Source organism: Oncorhynchus clarkii, chromosome 2 (assembly GCF_045791955.1).
Source record: "Oncorhynchus clarkii lewisi isolate Uvic-CL-2024 chromosome 2, UVic_Ocla_1.0, whole genome shotgun sequence".
Taxonomy (NCBI): Eukaryota; Metazoa; Chordata; class Actinopteri; order Salmoniformes; family Salmonidae; genus Oncorhynchus; species Oncorhynchus clarkii.
The window spans coordinates 88,059,858-88,081,330 of NC_092148.1; the positions used below are offsets into that span (position 1 = coordinate 88,059,858).

The 21,473-nt window shown below is 43.8% G+C and overlaps 1 protein-coding gene across 1 annotated transcript in view; it reads left to right on the top strand.

The window, feature by feature from the left end:
• Positions 1 to 21,167, top strand: part of LOC139375924 (calcium/calmodulin-dependent protein kinase type 1D-like) — a 62,465-nt gene extending 41,298 nt beyond the window's left edge. The window contains exons 4-11 of the mRNA XM_071117893.1: positions 410 to 548; positions 1,046 to 1,172; positions 3,814 to 3,889; positions 9,166 to 9,278; positions 11,942 to 12,020; positions 18,167 to 18,254; positions 18,699 to 18,864; positions 19,034 to 21,167. Coding sequence (XP_070973994.1) covers positions 410 to 548; positions 1,046 to 1,172; positions 3,814 to 3,889; positions 9,166 to 9,278; positions 11,942 to 12,020; positions 18,167 to 18,254; positions 18,699 to 18,864; positions 19,034 to 19,200 — 955 coding nt within the window. The 3' untranslated portion in view covers positions 19,201 to 21,167. The remainder of the gene's footprint in view (positions 1 to 409; positions 549 to 1,045; positions 1,173 to 3,813; positions 3,890 to 9,165; positions 9,279 to 11,941; positions 12,021 to 18,166; positions 18,255 to 18,698; positions 18,865 to 19,033) is intronic.
• Positions 21,168 to 21,473: the final 306 nt, after the last annotated feature.

The window sequence follows — 21,473 nt, forward strand, 5'->3', positions numbered from 1 at the left end:
TCTTTGGTTGTCAGTATTATAATTAAAGTGATCAAGTAATTTTAGGGTTGTGGGTTAGGGTTGAGGTTGAGGCTATGGTTAGGGTTGAGGCTATGGATAGGTTTGAGGCTAGGGTTAGGGTTGAGATTGAGGCTAGGGTTAGGGTTGAGGGTTAGGGTTGAGGGTTAGGGTTGAGGTTAGGGTTGAGGTTGAGGCTAGGGTTATGATTGAGGCTAGGGTTGAGGTTGAGGCTAGGGCAAGGGTTGTGGTTGAGACTAGGGTTATGATTGAGGTTAGGGTTGTGGTTGAGGCTTGGGTTAGGGTTGTGGGTTAGGGTTGAGGCAAGGGTTGTGGTTGAGGCTAGGGTTGTGGTTGAGGGTTAGAGTTACAGTTGGTTAGGGTTGATTCAGTTCTTGTGTCTCTGTCTCAGGGTGTCTGGGGGTGAGTTGTTTGACCGCATCGTAGAGAAGGGCTTCTACACAGAGATGGACGCCAGCAGACTCATTAAACAGGTGCTGAATGCTGTCAACTACCTCCACGACATGGGCATCGTACACAGAGACCTCAAGGTACGAATACACACACGTACACACACGCACACACACACACACACACACACACACACACACACACACACACACACACACACACACACACACACACACACACACACAGTCACCTACCTCCACGCTATGGGTATTGTACACAGAGACATCAAGGTACGGACATGCACTCACACACAATCTCTTTCTTTATCTCTCTTTCTCTCTCTCTCTCTCTCTGTCTCTCTCTTTCTTCTCTCTCTCTCTCTCTCTCCCCCCTCTCTCTCTCTCTCCCTCTCTCTCTCTCTCTCTCTCTCTCTCTCTCTCTCTCTTCTCTCTCTCTCTCTCTCTCTCTCTCTCTCTCTCTCTCTCTCTCTCTCTCTCTCTTCTCTCTCTCTCTCTCTCTCTCTCTCTCTCTCTCTCTCTCTCTCTCTCTCTCTCTTTCTCACAAACAGGAATACTCAGGAAGCGTTTAATGATATATTTTTTCCATACATGTGTTGTTGATGTGCTTCCTCTGTCAGCCAGAGAACCTTCTCTACTACAACCCCCATGATGAGGCTAAGATCATGATCAGTGACTTTGGTCTGTCTAAGATGGAGGGGACAGGAGACGTGATGGCTACAGCCTGTGGAACACCAGGATATGTGGGTGAGGAGGCTCTCTGGTTGCAAGGGTGTAACTTTGTGTTGCAAATTGTGGGGTGCCCCCCCCCAGGAGATTTTATTTTGAAGAAATACCTGTGAAATTGTTGTTTCTAGTGAATTCTGGGCTACAACTGAATAATGACTGTATTACTTTAAACTGTGAGTTTGTCTCTTAACAGTTCAGATAGTAACCATGTTTGGCAATTATTTTGGAGAACGTCTATGAGAACGTCAGTTCTGGGGTGCGTTCAGTTCGATCAAATTTTTTGGTACATTTGTGTACCGAATGACACGTTTCCCCAGAATGTTCTTCAACGTTCTTGAACAGACTTTGAAGTAGCCTACATTTGCCTTGAAGCAATGAGTGACGTATTTGAATGAAAGCGTTGTATTTTTCACCCCTCCTCGGTTTTCAACGGGTCATTCAGAACAGCACCGTTTAATTGAACGATGCATTACGTTTTTTAAAATTACAATTAAAATATAATTTTCCCCCCTCCAAAAATGTGCATAACAACAAATTGTTTCATATTATCAGGCTGGTGTGTTTTATTAACCAATAAGCATGAAAAATTGGTTTCTAAAATAGCCTCCAACACTCTACTCAACATGGGGCTTTGTCACCAAAGCTCATCTTACCAAACAGTACGTGGTTTTCCTTCCATATTGAAATCAAAATGAATAAATGAGACATGAACCAGCTTACGTCTGTGCAATGGCAAAAAAAAAAATGCACCTTTATTTCCCTAGGCAAGTCAGTTAAGAACAGATTCTTATTTACAAAAAAACCCGGACGACGCTGGGCCAGTTGTGCGCCGCCCTATGGGACTCCCAATTACGTCTGGTTGTGATACAGCCTGGAATTGAACCAGGGTCTGTAGTGACGCCTCTAGCACTGAGATGCAGTGCCTTAGACCGCTGCACCGCTCAGGAGCCTTGTATTTGGGACAAATCATTCACTAACCCTAAACCTCAACTAAATCTTGTAATAAATCATGTGGAAATTGAGGAAGTTGAGCTGACTAAACTGCTTGGAGTAACCCTGGATTGTTAACTGTCATGGTCAAAAACTAATGATACAACACTAGCTAAGATGGGGAGAAGTTTGTCCAGAATAAAGTGATGCTCTACCTTCTTAACAACACTATCAACAGGGCAGATCCTACAGATCCTACAGAGTTTTGTCGCACCTGGACTACAGTTCAGTCGTGTGGTCAGGTGCCACAAAGAGGAACTTAAGAAAATTGCAATTGGTTCAGTTGTGAAATCTGTAATGAATGTATTGTAATGTTTTTAAAATTGTATAACTGCCTTCATTTTGCCGGACCCCAGGAAGGATTAGCTGATGCCTTGGAAGCAGCTAATGGGGATTCATAAAAAAATACAAGTACTGCCTGAGATTCAGAGAAACAGCCCTTCTATAATTCTGTAGCCTACTTGAAACTAGTTGTTTCAAAGTTTATAATACTACCAAAGTTATCTTTGAACTGACAAAATTGAGCCCAATATAACCGTTACCAATTATCACTCGTTTTGAGAAATGGCATTCACACATGAGATGCATATCTAGTCACTTCGAAATTAAATAATTATTATTTGTACTTATGAATTTACCATGTTAAATGTGACTACTTATTTATTTATAACAAGTTAGCTCACAGAATGAAGGGTTTGTTAGGGAGGGAGGGAGGGAGGGAGGGAGGGAAGGAGGGAGGGAAGGAAGGAAGGAAGGAGGGAGGGAGGGAGGGAGGGAGGGAGGGAGGGAGGGAGGGAGGGAAGGAGGGAGGGAGGGAAGGAGGGAGGGAGGGAGGGAGGGAGGGAGGGAGGGAGGGAGGGAGGGAGGGAAGGAGGGAGGGAGGGAGGGAGGGAGGGAGGGAGGGAGGGAGGGAGGGAGGGAGGGAGGGAGGGAGGGAGGGAGGGAGGGAGGGAAGGAAGGAAGGAAGGAAGGAGGGAGGGAGGGAGGGAAGGAAGCTCTTGCTCCGTTCTCTTTACAAGCCTTGCACAGCTTTTTTCCCTTCACAAACCACGACCTCTGAAGACCCGGGCCAAACCAAAAGCGTTATTGGCAGCGGGGGGGGTCCAATCATAAAATAAGGAATTGAGTAGTACTGCTTAGTCTAAAGCCACAGAAAGTCAGTAGCTATGGTGGGAAAATAATTTACTATCCATCAAATTCATCCTGGTATATTATAGGGAGGGTTATGACCCCTCTGTCCACTCTGCAAGTTACGTGCCTGTCTGGTTATGTCCCAATTCCCCCAGTGTACTCCTGTTGAACTCCTCCCCACGCATTTAGGAGCTTTGGATTGGTGTAAGACATTCCATGGGCTAGAGAGTGTTTCCAGCATATTTCTTACAACTGCCCTTCCCTCTTAAATCCATGAATAGTAGTGAACAAGTGCACAGTACTTAGAGCAGAAGGGTACAACATGTGGACACAAAATCTGCGTCGTTAGACAGACAGGAAGACGAACAGCTGTGACGTATGGCAGTCTGCAGTAGTAGTAGTAACCCAAACATTGACCTCATCTACTCGTATCTCTTTAACTCTGGCTAACCTAAACTTATTTGACCTAATTTAACCTCAGGAAACATCACCCACACAATGTTCTATATCAATCTCTACCTTATGATGTTCTCCACAGCCCCCGAGGTTCTGGCTCAGAAGCCCTACAGCAAAGCAGTGGACTGCTGGTCTATCGGAGTCATCGCTTACATTCTGTAAGTATCTTATACTGTAATGTGTAGGGTGTCCAATAAAACACCCCTGTATATTTTGATGGGTCATTGGGACAAATAATATGTTAATTGTGTTGATAATCCTCCAATCGTCTAAACCGCATGTATCTCATCATCTGTTTGAAAGTTATTGAAGTTTTTTACCTCTTTAGGATGGCCAAAATTAGGGGGACTAAATCAATGGAGGTCAGCAGGGAAAAATGGTTTAAAAAATAAATCAGGAATATTGCACAGCATCGCTTCAGCTAGGCTGGATTCTGTACAAGAATTAAGGATACTGGCTACCTGACAGGCTACCTGACAGGCTCACTTTCCCCTTGAACTGATCATCTTTATTTTTAAATCAGCAGGACATAAAACAAGGTTAATGTAAATTGACAACTTATTAACATCAGAAAACGTTCATATTTTTGCCATCTCTGAAACACACTTAGATAATTCCTTTGATGATGCAGTGGGAGCTATACATGGTTATAGAATATACAGGAAAGCCAGAAATGTAAATAGGAGGTGTTGCCATATACAGTATGTCCAGAGTCATATTCCTGTTAGGCTGAGAGAGGATCTCATGTCAGATGATATGAAAGTAATATGGATACAGGTTCATCTGCCTCACGTAAAGCCAGGTTCATCTTCCTCACTTAAAGCCAGGTTCATCTGCCTCACGTAAAGCCAGGTTCCTCTGCCTCACCTAAAGCCAGGTTCATCTGCCTCACCTAAAGTCAGGTTCCTCTGCCTCACCTAAAGCCAGGTTCCTCTGCCTCACTTAAAGCCAGGTTCCTCTGCCTCACCTAAAGCCAGGTTCCTCTGCCTCACCTAAAGCCAGGTTCCTCTGCCTCACCTAAAGCCAGGTTAATCTGCCTCACGTAAAGCCAGGTTCATCTTCCTCACTTAAAGCCAGGTTCATCTTCCTCACTTAAAGCCAGGTTCATCTGCCTCACGTAAAGCCAGGTTCATCTTCCTCACGTAAAGCCAGGTTCATCTGCCTCACGTAAAGCCAGGTTCATCTGCCTCACGTAAAGCCAGGTTCATCTGCCTCACCTAAAGCCAGGTTCATCTGCCTCACCTAAAGCCAGGTTCATCTTCCTCACTTAAAGCCAGGTTCATCTGCCTCACCTAAAGCCAGGTTCATCTGCCTCACCTAAAGCCAGGTTCCTCTGCCTCACCTAAAGCCAGGTTCCTCTGCCTCTCCTAAAGCCAGGTTCATCTGCCTCATCTAAAGCTGATTCTCGTGAGAAGTTTCTATAGACCACCAAAAAGTCAGTATTTGGTCTATACAGTTCCTTCAGAAAGTACTCAGACCCCTTGACTCTTTCCACATTATGTTATGTTACAGCCTTATTCTAAAATGGATAAAAAAATATATAATCCTCACCAATCGACACACAATGCCCCATAATGACAAAGTGAAAACAGATTAGTAGAAAGTTTTGCAAATTAAAAATAAATAAATAACAGAAATACCTTATTTACAGAAGTATTCAGACCCTTTGCTATGAGACTCAAAATTGAGCTCAGGTGCATCCTGTTTCCATTTATCATCCTTGAGATGTTTCTACGACTTGATTGGAGTCCACCTGTGATAAATGAAAAAGATTGGGCATGATTTGGAAAGGCACACACCTGTCTATATAAGGTCCCACAGTTGACAGTGCATGTCAGAGCAAAAACCAAACCACAGGATTGTGTTGAGGCACAGATCTGGGGAAGGGTACCAAAAAATGTCTGCAGCATTGAAGGTCCCTAAGAACACAGTGGCCTCCTTCATTCTTAAATGAAAGAAGTTTGGAAGCACCAAGACTCTTCCTAGAGCTGGCCACCTGGCCAAACTGAGCAATCGGTGGAGAAGGGTCTTGGTCAGGGAGGTGACCAAGAACCTGAGGGTCACTCTGACGAAGCTCTAGAGTTCCTCTATGGAGATGGGAGAACCTTCCATAATGACAACCATCTCTGCAGCACTCCACCAATCAGGCCTTTATGGTAGTGACTAGACAGAAGCCAATCCTCAGTAAAAGGCACATGACAGCCCGCTTGGAGATTGCCAAAAGGCACCTAAAGACTCCCAGACCATGAGAAACAAGATTCTCTGGTCTGATGAAACCAAGGTTGAACTCTTTGGCGGCCTGAATGCCAAGCGTCACGTCTGGAGGAAATCTGGCACCCCTACGGTGAAGTACGGGGGTGGCAGCATCATGCTGTGGGGATGTTTTTCAGCGCCAAGGACTGGGAGTCAGGAGACTTGGAGACTAGTCAGGATATAGGGAAAGATGAACGGAGCAAAGTACAGAGAGATCCTTGATGAAAACCTGCTCCAGAGCGCTCAGGACCTCAGACTGGGGGCGAAGGTTCACCTTCCAACAGGACAAAGACCCTAAGCAACACAGCCAAGACAGCGCAGGAGGGCTCTGAATGTCCTTGAGTGGCCCAAAGGTGATTCAACAAAGTACTGATTAAAGGGTCTGAATACTTAAGTAAATATGATATTTCAGTTTTTTACATTTACATACATTTGAAACATTTTCTAAAAACCTGTTTTTGTTTTGTCATTGTGGGATATTGTGTGTAGATTGATGAGGGGAAAAAATACAATTTAATCCATTTTAGTATAAGGCTGTAACTTGCCCCCGCACATTGACTCAGTGCCGGTACCCCCTGTTTATAGCCTCGTATTTTGTTCTACTTTTTATTTTATTTTTTACTTTGGTTTATTCAGTAAGTATTTTCTTAACTCTATTTATTGAACTGAATTGTTGGTTAAGGGCTTGTAAGTAAGCATTTTACGGTAAGGTCTACCTGTTGTGTTTGGCGCATGTGACAAATCAAATGTAATGCTTTTTGCAACCCGCGGAAACAACTTTGAAGCACAACATGTAAAATCCTCAAAGTTGATGCAAGAAAGCTGCGTTGCTCTGTCAATCAATCAAATATATTTACAAAGCCCTTTTTACATCAGCCGATGTCACAAAGTGCTGTACAGAAACCCAGCCTAAAACCCCAAACAGCAAGCAATGCAGATGTAGAAGCACAGTGGCTAGGGAAAAACTCCCATGAAAGGCAGGAACCTAGGAAGAAACCTAGAGAGGAACCAGGCTATGAGGGGTGGCCAGTCCTCTTCTATCTGTGCCAGGTGGAGATTATAACAGAACATGGCCAAGATGTTCAAATGTTCATAGATGACCAGCTGGGTCAGATAATAATAATCACAGTGGTTGTGGAGGGTGCAACAGTTCAGCACCTCAGGAGTAAATGTCAGTTGGCTTTTCATAGCCGATCATTCAGAGTTAGAGACAGCAGGTGCGGTAGAGAGAGAGAGTCGAAAACAGCAGGTCCGGGACAACAGAGCTCAATGCTTATTATGGGATGTATTAGGTTACGAAATCAAACCTTTTGGGGTATACTGTTAATGAAATGTTAGCGAAACACCCCAATGAAATATTCAGAACATGAATAATCATATTTGTCTTGGTAAAATGTATTTTATAACACAAGGAAGTGAAAGCTTGTTTTCACGCACTCTGACAGAGTGGATGGACACCCTATAATGTAGAATTTAAGTAGGCTTTACATAGGGCTTATGAAGGCTTCATTTAGCCTCTATAAGATATACTTTGTTTAAAATGTGGCCATGAAACACGATTAGATAATCTTATATGCTGTATATTGAGAATTCCCCCCGCGGAGGGCGCTACAGGACGTTTTTTAGTGTTGTTTATGTTTGGCTCAGCTGAGCCTGGCTCTCAAAATGTGAGGAGATATCAATCAGTCTACAGCTCCTGGTCACAGCCAATCAGCTGGTGCCCACTTGCCCCACACTCTGTATATGAGCTGATCATGCACCCTCTGATGGCTAAGGACATCTAGCTGATCCTGCGCTTGCTAGCCAGGCCCTATGCATTCTCTTCCATCCCTATTTAACTAGGCAAGTCAGTTAAGAACAAATTATTATTTACAATAACGGCCTACCCCGGTCAAACCCGGGCGACACCGGGCCAATTGTGCACCGCCCTATGGGACTCCCAATCACGGCCGGACACGATACAGCCTGGATTCGAACCAGGGACGGCAGTGACGCCTCTTGCACTGAGATGCAGCGCCTTATACTCCTGTGTCACTCGAGAGCAAATGTCCTAGAAATAGGACATATTGCCACGGTGTGTTGCCTTCCAGTGCAGATCAGAGGTAGATAGATATAAGTTAGTATGTTCATGGAGTGCTTGGGTGAAAATCATATGTCAATACCCCCGTTTGTCAATAAAGTTTACTGTGTATTTTAACTCTCTGTGAGCTCCTCTGACCGGGAATTGTTTTTTGTTGTTGTGAGTCACAGACCAGTCAAATAGGAGGGTATTTCCACACATTCTCTACATGATATTCTGTTCTGAAAGCTTTCAGTCAAAACTGACCAGGATAAATGCACCTGGATTAAGCTGCCCAATCAATTCAATTTAGTGGAAACGCTTGTTAGTTTGAATAGAACCCTCTAGCCTCATTAACCACTCCTCGTTACGTTTGAAGGCTGTTTGTCACGGTCTTCCTCCTCTTCATCTGAAGAGGAGAGGCGAGAAGGATCAGAGGACCAATATGCGGCATGGTATGTGTTCATAGTGAATTTTAATAAAGAGAACACTGAACACTATACAAAAGAGTAACACAAAACAATAAACCAAATTCGACCGTGACGCTACAAATGAGACCTGTGCTGACACAAGCCACTAACATAGACAATCACCCACAAACAAACAGTGCAACCCAGGCTACCTAAGTATGATTCTCAATCAGAGACAACTAATGACACCTGCCTCTGATTGAGAACCATACTAGGCCGAAACATAGAAATGCCCCAAAACATAGAAAAACAAACATAGACTACCCACCCAACTCTCGCCCTGACCATATTAAATAAATACAAAACAAAGGAAATAAAGGTCACAACGTGACACTAAGGTAATCAGGTGGAATAGTTTCATAGTCTCACCAATTAGAAAGTTGTTGCAGTAGTTAATTAGAAAACATGGCAACACTAATGTGATACTATAGCTCCGATAATTTGTTTTGATTTGGATAATCTCCGTGTAACAAGTGTTGTGATCAGAAGATGTGCCGAAGACATAACAAGGCAAGATAAGGCAATATCAAATAGATTGCGTTTTCTGTCCAAATAAGGAGTAGGCTTTCCCTTGGTATTCTACTTTTAAGTTAGACGATGGCACTAACATAAAGCATCCATATTGCTGTGTAATTAATGATCTGTTCCCTAGGTTGTGTGGCTACCCTCCGTTTTATGATGAAAATGACTCCAAGCTCTTTGAGCAGATCCTCAAGGCCGACTATGAGTTTGATGCACCGTATTGGGATGACATATCTGACTCAGGTGAGGTGTGTGTGTGTGTGTGTGTGTGTGTGTGTGTGTGTGTGTGTGTGTGTGTGTGTATATATATATATATATATATATATGGGTCTTTCTATAAACTAGGGAACCAGTGAGTATTTCCTACACAGGACAACTTGTTACAGCTGCTGACGAGTCATTGATAATATCATGTCATTACGTTAAGATATAATGGGGGGGGGGGGAATCATAGCTATATTCAACACAATTCACAAGTTGATTTAAAACCTGTTTAACCCTTTATCATGGTTGGTGTCTTGAATGATTTGTCCAAAATCGTGTGACATAAAACATACCTTTTCTGTCCTTGCATTAATGGCAGTGTAAGTTATCGTTATATAATATTTTAAGCATTAATCAGTTCAATTAGACATTGAACTTGAATCCTGTAAGATGGATCCAGCTGTTGGACAGTTTTGTTTTTTTATAGCAACCTGGACTTAGAGACAGACGTAACATAGTAAAAGAAAACCCGGGACACTTAAATTAGTATGATATGTTACGTTTCATATGCGACAGTCCATCATTACTTTAAGACATGAAGGTCAGTCAACGCGGAAAATGTCAAGAACTTTGAACGTTTCTTCCAGTGCAGTCGCAAAAACCATCAAGCGCTGTGATGAAACTGGCTCTCATGAGGACCGCCACAGGACAGGAAGACCCAGAGTTACCTCTGCTGCAGAGGATAAGTTCATTAGAGTTAACTGGCTCTCATGAGGACCGCCACAGGACAGGATGACCAAGAGTTACCTCTGCTGCAGAGGATACGTTCATTAGAGTTAACTGGCTCTCATGAGGACCGCCACAGGACAGGAAGACCCAGAGTTACCTCTGCTGCAGAGGACACGTTCATTAGAGTTACCTGGCTGTCATGAGGACCGCCACAGGAAAGGAAGACCCAGAGTTACCTCTGCTGCAGAGGACACGTTCATTAGAGTTAACTGGCTGTCATGAGGACCGCCACAGGACAGGAAGACCCAGAGTTACCTCTGCTGCAGAGGACACGTTCATTAGAGTTACCAGCCTCAGAAATTACAGCCCAAATAAATGCTTCACAGAGTTGAAGTAACAGACACATCTCAACATCAACTGTTCAGATTAGACTGTGTGAATCAGGCCTTCATGGTCGAATTGCTGCAAAGAAACCACTACTAAAGGACACCAATAAGAAGAGAATATTTGCTTGGGCCAAGAAACACGAGCAATGGACATTAGACTGGTGGAAATCTGTCCTTTGGTCTGGAGTCGAAATTTGAAATTTTTGGATCCAACAGCCTTGTAACACCGTGAGACGCGGTGTGGGTGAACGGATGATCTTCGCATGTGTGTTTCCCACTGTAAAGCACAGAGGAGGAGGGGTTATGGTGTGGGGGTGATTTGCTGGTGACACTGTCTGTGATTTATTTAGAATTCAAGGCACACTTAACCAGCATGGCTACCACAGCATTCTGAAGCGATAAGCCATCTCATCTGGTTTGGGCTTAGTGGGACTATCATTTGATTTTTAATAGGACAATGGCCCAACACACCTCCAGGCTGTGTAAGGGCTATTTACCAAGAAGGAGAGTGATGGAGTGCTGCATCAGATGACCTGGCCTCCACAATCCCGATCTCCACCAAATTGAGATGGTTTGGGATGAGTCGGACTGCAGTGTGCAGGAAAAGCGGCCAACAAGTGCTCAGCATATGTGGGAACTCCTTCAAGACTGTTGGAAAAGCATTCCAGGTGAAGCTGGTTGAGAGAAGGCCAAGAGTGTCCAACGCTGTCATCAAGGCAAAGGATGGCTTTTTTGAAGAATCTCAAATATAAAATACATTTTGATTTGTTAAACACTTTTTTGGTTACTACATGATTCCATGTGTTATTTCATAGTTTTGATGACTTCACTATTACTCTACAATGTAAAACATAGTAAAAAATCAAGAAAAACCCATGAATTAGTAGGTTTTCTAAAACGTTTGACTGGTAGTGTACATTTTCCCTGAAATTCAAAAGTACTGTTTACATTTCAAAAGTTCAGGCAGGAGAGCAATATAGTCCATTTCACTCACCTATCAATATAACGCGTTGTCATCCTTACTGCCTCTTATCTGGCGGACTCACTAAACACAAATGCTGTGTTTGTAAATTATTTCTGAGTGTTGGAGTGTGCTTCTGTCTGTCCGTTTGCTTAATATAAGGAATTCAATGTATAGTATTTACTTTTACATTGTACTTTTACTTAAGTATGGCAATTGAGTACTTTTTCCACCACTGTACTTAAGTACATTTACTGTAAAACCAAATACTTTTAGATTTTTACTCAAGTTGTATTTTACTGGGTGACTTTCACTTTTACAATGAAAGTCCTTGAATTTGACTTGCCAATGTCCGTATGAACCCTGATTTAAAGGATGTATGTTGTTGTATAGGTGGAGTTATGGCGATTTGCATATTTTCACTTTTGTTCCTCGTGGAACTGTATAAACTTTTTTATTTTTGTTGTTTCAAACCATTTATTTTTATCCCAATGCCCCATTATTTATAGAAAGACCCAAATGTACAGTATGTGTTTGTGTGAGTGTACCCAATTGTTTGTATTTAATGCTATCTTGAATGGATGGAACATGGTGATATTGTGTGTCTTCCTCTGTTCCACAAACAGCCAAACAGTTCATCAGCTCTCTGATGGAGAAGGATCCAGAGAAGAGATTCACCTGTGACCAGGCTCTAGCCCACCCCTGGTGAATGTCTATCTACCACCACACCACACTATACCACACCATACCATACTATACCATACTATACCACACCATACTATACCATACCACACCATACTATACCATACTATACCATAACATACGATACCACACCATACTATACCACACCCTACTATACTATACCACATCACACCATACTATACCACACCATACTATACCACACCATACCATACTATACCACACCATACTATACCACACCACACCATACTATACCACACCACACCATACTATACCATACCATACTATACCACACCATACCATACTATACCACACCATACTATACTATACCACACCACACCATACTATACCACACCATACTATACTATACCACACCATACCATACTATACCACACCACACCATACTATACCATACCATACTATACCATACCATACTATACTATACCACACCATACCATACTATACCACACCATACTATACCACACCATACTATACCACACCATACTATACCACACCATACTATACTATACCACACCATACTATACCACACCATACTATACCATATCATACTATACGACACCACACCATACTATACCACACCATACCATACTATACCACACCATACCATACTATACCACACCATACCATACTATACCACACCATACTATACCACACCCTACTATACCACACCATACTATACTATACCACACCATACTATACTATACCACACCATACTATACTTACTATACCATACTATACCATACTATACCACACCATACTATACTATACCACACCATACTATACTATACCACACCATACTATACTATACCACACCATACTATACTATACCACACCATACTATACCACACCATACTATACTATACCATACTATACCACACCATACTATACCACACCATACTATACTATACCACACCATACTATACTATACCACACCATACTATACTATACCACACCATACTATACTTACTATACCATACTATACCATACTATACCGCACCATACTATACTATACCACACCATACTATACTATACCACACCACACCATACTATACCACACCATACTATACTATACTACACCATACTATACTTACTATACCATACTATACCATACTATACCGCACCATACTATACTATACCACACAATACTATACTATACCACACCACACCATACTATACTATACCATACTATACCACACCATACTATACCACACCACACCATACTATACCACACCATACTATACTATACCACACCATACTATACTTACTATACCATACTATACCATACTATACCACACCATACTAAACTATACCACACCATACTATACTATACCACACCATACTATACTATACTACACCATACTATACTTACTATACTATACCATACTATACCACACCATACTATACCACACCATACTATACTATACCACACCATACTATACTATACCACACCATACTATACTATACCGCACCATACTATACTATACCACACCATACTATACTATACCACACCACACCATACTATACCACACCATACTATACTATACCACACCATACTATACTATACCACACCATACTATACTATACTACACCATACTATACTTACTATACCATACTATACCATACTATACCGCACCATACTATACTATACCACACCATACTATACTATACCACACCACACCATACTATACCACAGCATACTATACTATACCATACTATACCACACCATACTATACCACACCATACTATACTATACCACACCATACTATACTATACCACACCATACTATACTATACCACACCATACTATACTTACTATACCATACTATACCATACTATACCGCACCATACTATACTATACCACACCATACTATACTATACCACACCACACCATACTATACCACACCATACTATACTATACCATACTATACCACACCATCCTATACTATACCACACCATACTATACTTACTATACCATACTATACCATACTATACCACACCATACTATACTATACCACACCATACTATACTATACCACACCATACTATACTATACCACACCATACTATACTTACTATACCATACTATACCATACTATACCGCACCATACTATACTATACCACACCATACTATACTATACCACACCACACCATACTATACCACACCATACTATACCACACCACACCATGCCATACCATACTATACCACACCATACCATACTATACCATACTATACCACACCATACTATACCACACCACACCATACTATACCACACCATACCATACTATACCACACCATACTATACCATACCCCACCATACCTCAACCCACCAAACCATACCACACCATACCCTACCACACCACACTATACCACACCATACCACACCATACCCCATCACACCATACCACACCCCACAATACCACACCCCACCATACCACACCACACCATACCACACCCCACCACACCATACCATACCACACCCCACAATACCACACCCCACCATACCACACCACACCCCACCACACCATACCACACCCCACAATACCACACCCCACCATACCACACCACACCATACCCCACCACACCATACCACACCATACCATACCACACCCCACCATACCACACCACACCATACCACACCCCACCACACCATACCATACCACACCATACCATACCACACCCCACAATACCACACCACACCATACCACACCCCACCACACCATACCATACCACACCCCACCATACCATACCATACCACACCCCACAATACCACACCCCACCATACCACACCACACCATACCACACCCCACCACACCATACCATACCACACCCCACCATACCATACCACACCACACCCCACCATACCATACCATACCACACCCCACCCCACCATACTGTCGTGACGTTGTATTAGTTAATGTGACGACTGTTGCTCATCGAATGATTAAAGGTTTCTAATTGCGTGATTAACTGAATCAAGCAATTATTAACTCATTAACCTGGGGCACCATGGGAAATTTGTTTTATTGAGTTTCTATTTCCCAAATGAACACATTACCCAAAATGGGGATTTAAAGAGAGAGAAAAAGAGAATGTACACGAGAGAAATATACATTTGGGTGAATTTGTCAGCTATGCTTATTCTAACCCAAGCCTGCCCCAAACTGCCTCTTTTATGGGTCAGAATATAATGATGTAATTACGTGGGGAAGGTCTCCGTGGGTTCTCCGCGTGGACCGTTCAGGCTGCTCAACGACGCACTTCTCCGGCACAACTCTCTGGTTGTCCTCACGATGTCAGTGTCCTTTTGGCTTAGGAGTCTGTTCCCTCGCCCTTGTTCTGGAAGGTCTCTTCTGAGGACAGACAGCTCTGTAGCTCAGAGCTCACAGCGTAGGAATGAAACAGTGTAGATACCACGATTCAATGGGGAGTGGAGGCTAGGTGGTTCGACTTGAATTCACCCGCTTTGACACAGCTACTCATCCGTAGCTTGGGTAGAAAAATATTTCTTAGTCTTCAAACTTGTGTTGTGTTTTAGGGTTCGTTGACTTTTTAGACCTCGGCTGCAGCTTGGGTCACTTAGTCTGATCTGTTCATTCTTCACTCACAGGTTTTATACCCTCGGTTCAGAAGTGGGCGTAACCGCTTTTAGGGCAATTCTCTGGGCGTACCAAGTTAAGGGCAAGGTCTAGATTTTACTCAAATCCAATTTTAGACAACTAACTTCACATTTCTTCTTTACCAAAACATTCTCTTTGATTTGGACATTTTCCACACAACGTACAATGTATAAACATCAAACATATACTAGGAAAACTCTTAACGTTACAATGTTGGTCAAAGTAGTACACTATATAAGGAATAGGGTGCCATTTGGGATGCAGACTAATCAACCATTATCATGTCTCTCCCTGGCCCGGGCCAGACCTAATGCTACTGTCTGGGGTTTGGGAATCTATTCACTGTTCATCAAGTGGTGGGGCTGCCATTTAGCTGCACAACGAATCCCTGATTCTAGCTTTAATGACAGAGACAATATGTGGGTGGTTGGCAAATGGAGAATAGGGATAGGACTTTTAGGCATCTAATCATTGGCCTGTTACGTCTTGGCCCTGTTACGTCTTGGCCCTGTTACGTCTTGGCCCTGTTATGTCTTGGCCCTGTTATGTCTTGCTGTTATGTCTTGGCCCTGTTATGTCTTGGCCCTGTTATGTCTTGGCCCTGTTACGTCTTGGCCCTGTTATGTCTTGGCCCTGTTATGTCTTGCTGTTATGTCTTGGCCCTGTTACGTCTTGGCCCTGTTATGTCTTGGCCCTGTTATGTCTTGCTGTTATGTCTTGGCCCTGTTACGTCTTGGCCCTGTTACGTCTTGGCCCTGTTATGTCTTGGCCCTGTTACGTCTTGGCCCTGTTACGTCTTGGCCCTGTTATGTCTTGGCCCTGTTATGTCTTGGCCCTGTTATGTCTTGGCCCTGTTATGTCTTGGCCCTGTTATGCCTTGGCCCTGTTACGTCTTGGCCATGTTATGCCTTGGCCCTGTTATGTCTTGGCCCTGTTATGTCTTGGCCCTGTTACGTCTTGGCCCTGTTACGTCTTGGCCCTGTTACGTCTTGCTGTTATGTCTTGGCCCTGTTACGTCTTGCTGTTATGTCTTGGCCCTGTTACGTCTTGGCCCTGTTACGTCTTGGCCCTGTTACGTCTTGGCCCTGTTACGTCTTGGCCCTGTTATGTCTTGGCCCTGTTATGTCTTGGCCCTGTTACGTCTTGGCCCTGTTATGCCTTGGCCCTGTTACGTCTTGGCCCTGTTACGTCTTGGCCCTGTTATGCCTTGGCCCTGTTATGTCTTGGCCCTGTTACGTCTTGGCCCTGTTATGTCTTGCTGTTATGCCTTGGCCCTGTTACGTCTTGGCCCTGTTACGTCTTGGCCCTGTTACGTCTTGCTGTTATGCCTTGGCCCTGTTATGTCTTGGCCCTGTTACGTCTTGGCCCTGTTATGTCTTGCTGTTATGCCTTGGCCCTGTTACGTCTTGGCCCTGTTATGTCTTGCTGTTATGCCTTGGCCCTGTTACGTCTTGGCCCTGTTACGTCTTGGCCCTGTTACGTCTTGCTGTTATGCCTTGGCCCTGTTATGTCTTGGCCCTGTTACGTCTTGGCCCTGTTACGTCTTGGCCCTGTTACGTCTTGGCCCTGTTACATCTTGGCCCTGTTACGTCTTGCTGTTATGTCTTGGCCCTGTTATGTCTTGCTGTTATGTCTTGGCCCTGTTACGTCTTGCTGTTACGTCTTGGCCCTGTTATGTCTTGGCCCTGTTACGTCTTGCTGTTATGTCTTGGCCCTGTTACGTCTTGGCCCTGTTACGTCTTGGCCCTGTTATGTCTTGGCCCTGTTACGTCTTGCTGTTATGTCTTGGCCCTGTTATGCCTTGGCCCTGTTATGCCTTGGCCCTGTTATGTCTTGGCCCTGTTATGTCTTGGCCCTGTTATGTCTTGGCCCTGTTATGTCTTGGCACTGTTACGCCTTGTTGTTGTGTCTTGGCCCTGTTACGCCTTGTTGTTGTGTCTTGGCCCTGTTATGTCTTGGCCCTGTTATGTCTTGGCCCTGTTACGTCTTGGCACTGTTATGCCTTGGCCCTGTTATGCCTTGGCCCTGTTACGCCTTGTTGTTGTGTCTTGGCCCTGTTACGCCTTGCTGTTGTGTCTTGGCCCTGTTACGTCTTGGCCCTGTTACGCCTTGTTGTTGTGTCTTGGCCCTGTTACGCCTTGTTGTTGTGTCTTGGCCCTGTTACGCCTTGGCCCTGTTACGTCTTGCTGTTACGTCTTTGGCAGGTGGTTTGATAGCGTTTAAATAGACTCACAATGGTTTTGTTGTGACAGGTGTGTTGTGACAGGTGTGTTGTGACAGGTGTGTTGTGACAGGTGTGTTGTAACAGGTGTATTGTGACAGGTGTGTTGTGACAGGTGTGTTGTAACAGGTGTGTTGTGACAGGTGTGTTGTAACAGGTGTGTATTATAGAATTTGAGACATCCAGTAGCTCAGAGCTGGTGCTTGATAGATATCCAGGCCAGGAACTGACCACTAACTGTGTCAAAAGAAAACATTCATCTACTTGTCCTTTATGGTGTGTCTTTGTATCTCAGGATTGCTGGGGACACGGCTCTCTGCAAGAACATCCATGAATCAGTCAGTCGGCAGATGAGGAAAAACTTTGCCAAGAGCAAATGGAGGGTAGGTTCTATTCGTACAATGATTGTTTTTTGTGTATGTTTACTGTATTTGTCAACCTCCTCAATTTGCATATGCCAACCCTCTCTCTCTCTCTCTCCCTCCCTGCCTCCCCTCCCTGCCTCCTCTCTCTTTCTCCCTCCCTGCCTCCTCTCCCTCCCTTCCCCCTCTCCCTCCCTTCCCCCTCTCCCTCCCTGCCTCCTCTCCCTCCCTGCCTCCTCTCCCTCCCTTCCCCCTCTCCCTCCCTTCCCCCTCTCTCTCCCTGCCTCCTCTCCCTCCCTTCCCCCCCTCCCTCCCTGCCTCCTCTCCCTCCTCTCTCTCTCTCCCTTCCTGCCTCCTCTCCCTCCCTTCCCCCTCTCCACCCCTGCCTCCTCTCCCTCCCTGCCTCCTCTCCCTCCCTGCCTCCTCTCCCTCCCTGCCTCCTCTATCTCACCGTCTCCTCCACAGCAAGCGTTTAACGCCACAGCAGTGATCCGTCATATGAGGCGTCTCCAGTTAGGCAGTAGTCTGGGCGGCAGCTTTGGAAGCAGTATGAGTGTGGACCAACCAGGACAGAATTCTATGCCAGCCAAGAGCATGTCTGTAGACTGTGCCTCCCTCTCACGCAAAGACGGTTAGTGAGTGACTCCTTTACTTTATGATGTGGGGAGCAGGCCGTGTCCAGTTGGCTCTGTTGGGTTCTATTAAAGGATTTTTGTTCCGTCATTGATTGGTGTCCACTAATACTTCAGTGATTGTGCTCGTCTAGTCATTGAGGTTATCGTCTCTGCTTCTCCCCTCAGGTCCTCTACAACCTCTGTCCACTCTGCCTCCTCTGCCATCCTCCCCTGCGGCCTGTAGCGCCCCCGTTAGCATCGGAGTGGAACCACATGTAGAACCAGAGGCAGTGGTGGAGGTGCCCCGGCCACGCCCCTCCACGGTCACCACCATCCACACGGGGACTAAATGACATCAGGTTCCACGCGAGGTCAGCTGGGAGACCACAGAGCTTTGAGTCGGGATTCCATGATTACAATTCCGCCCCTCAGAATTCCACAATTCGTCTCTCTTAGTCTGCCCACCCCGCCCATTCTCAGCTGCTGGGATTGAGAACTTGAGGAGCTGTTCAAGGCTCCATTTACCATGGATCAGCACTCACTGCAGTCCCAGTGCAGCACTCTGATGTCCGTACCCTCCACAGGAGGTGTATTCAGTGATGTGAAATAGAGAACTGACAGGATTTCCTATTCTATCTAATATATCTGTTCTACACCGTACGTTTCTATCTGAACACTCTGCCTGCTAACGGGCCACAGGGCTGGTGGAGGAGAAGTAGAGGACCACTGACTGTCTCGCTCTGTCCTCCTGACCAGAGGGTGGCCAGCGGGGTCAGTCTCCCAGTGCTTGAATCGGGTCGGTACGGAGTAATTTCAACCTCAAATGTTCACCTCCTTATTGAATATTCACTCTAAACATTGTATAATATCAGCCAGTAGTTTAGAAAGTAGTGCCCCCCCCATTTGTTTTTGTTTTTGTTTTGAGGAAATGAGCTGTTGTTTCGAAGTAAGGTCGTTGTTGTCCTAATATCGCAGTTTCACCGCTATGGATCACAGCTTTAAGATCCTATTCCATTTCTTTAAAATATGGTACTGTAAATATGGTACTGTAAATATGGTACTGTAAATATGGTACTGTAAATTTGGTAATGTAAATATGGTACTGTAAAATGAAAATGACCACCTGAAATCTTTGTCATAGCACTGCCATGTTGTAAGACTGTCCACCGAGAGACAAAAAGAAGACCTGTTTGTATGGTGGTAATAGGAGGCCACACTATGGGAACTCACCAGGTTTTCATTATTAGTCTTAATTATTGAGCCTGCTGTAACTCGGAGACTGTGAGACTGCTGTAACTCGGAGACTGTGAGACTGTGAGACTGCTGTAACTCGGGAGACTGTAGGACTGCTGTAACTCTGTGAGACTGAGTGTTGGGCACAGAACCCCCTCTATGCCTTGTGTTTAACATCGCATATGGAAACCATTGAGTGGAGTTAGCGTTTCACGCAACTGAAACAGAGCATTCAAGGCTAAAATAGTAATTCCATATTATTCTCAATCATATTTCTAATTGTTTTAAAAGCTTGAATGTTTCTCTGCAGTTGTTGTTACGGTTGAGTACTTCACTGTTTCATTGTTACCAACTGTAGGAAAGAGCTGTTGTATATTTGCTTTGCGTTTTCTGGATATAGAATGTCAGTGGAAAAAATATCTATCTGCAGAGTCATACACCCACACACATCTGTGAATGAAGTGCTTTAGTAGTGTGAGATGATGAAATCCGTTTTGATATTACTGTAGTGACGGTTCTCATTTGATTGTACACTTTTCCTACTGGAAAGGTATGTAATTGTCTTATATTTAATGACATTTGTAAGAACAGCACGTGTGTCACTAGACTTTTATGTTGAAATATATAAATGGAAACAGATGTTATGTTAATAAGATAAAGGTGTAGTTGTTGCTTGGTGGTTTAGTATTGTATTTTTAACGGATCGATTGCGATGTAACCGTGAAGCCATGCTTAGCATCAGGATGCAACGTAGGAACACAACGTTGTGACCAGTTCTCAGGGAAATTCTTTGAGGAACGTTTGAGGACATGAAACCCCAGTTATGTTGATGATGATGATGAAGAGGATACATGTATTGACTAAAACACACGTTGCATATTATTACGTGCCCTCAGGACAGTTGGGCCCATAATTCATAGCCTCGTGAGGGCAGTTTGATATATCCCATAGTTGGGGGTTTGTTTTAGATTTGTATAATACAAGGCTAAGAATGAAAGAAGGCATATAACTATAACCACTGTACTGTAGTTTTATTTAAACACTGAAAATGACAAACTACGAAATAAAGATTGAAGTAATTTGATAATCATTGTTCCGTTGCAGAAAGTCTGTAGCATGTAGTGTACTTTAGTTAGCTGTTCTCCCCCTCCACAGGCGTTGGCTGTTCCCAGAACTGTGGTGCTGTTCTCTTCTCTCTCTCTGTCTCTCTGTCTCTCTCAATTCAATTCAATTCAATTCAAGGGCTTTATTGGCATGGGAAACATGTGTTAACATTGCCAAAGCAAGTGAGGTAGATAATATATAAAGTGAATATATAAAGTGAAACAAACAATAAAAATTAACAGTAAACATTACACATACAGAAGTTTCAAAACAATAAAGACATTACAAA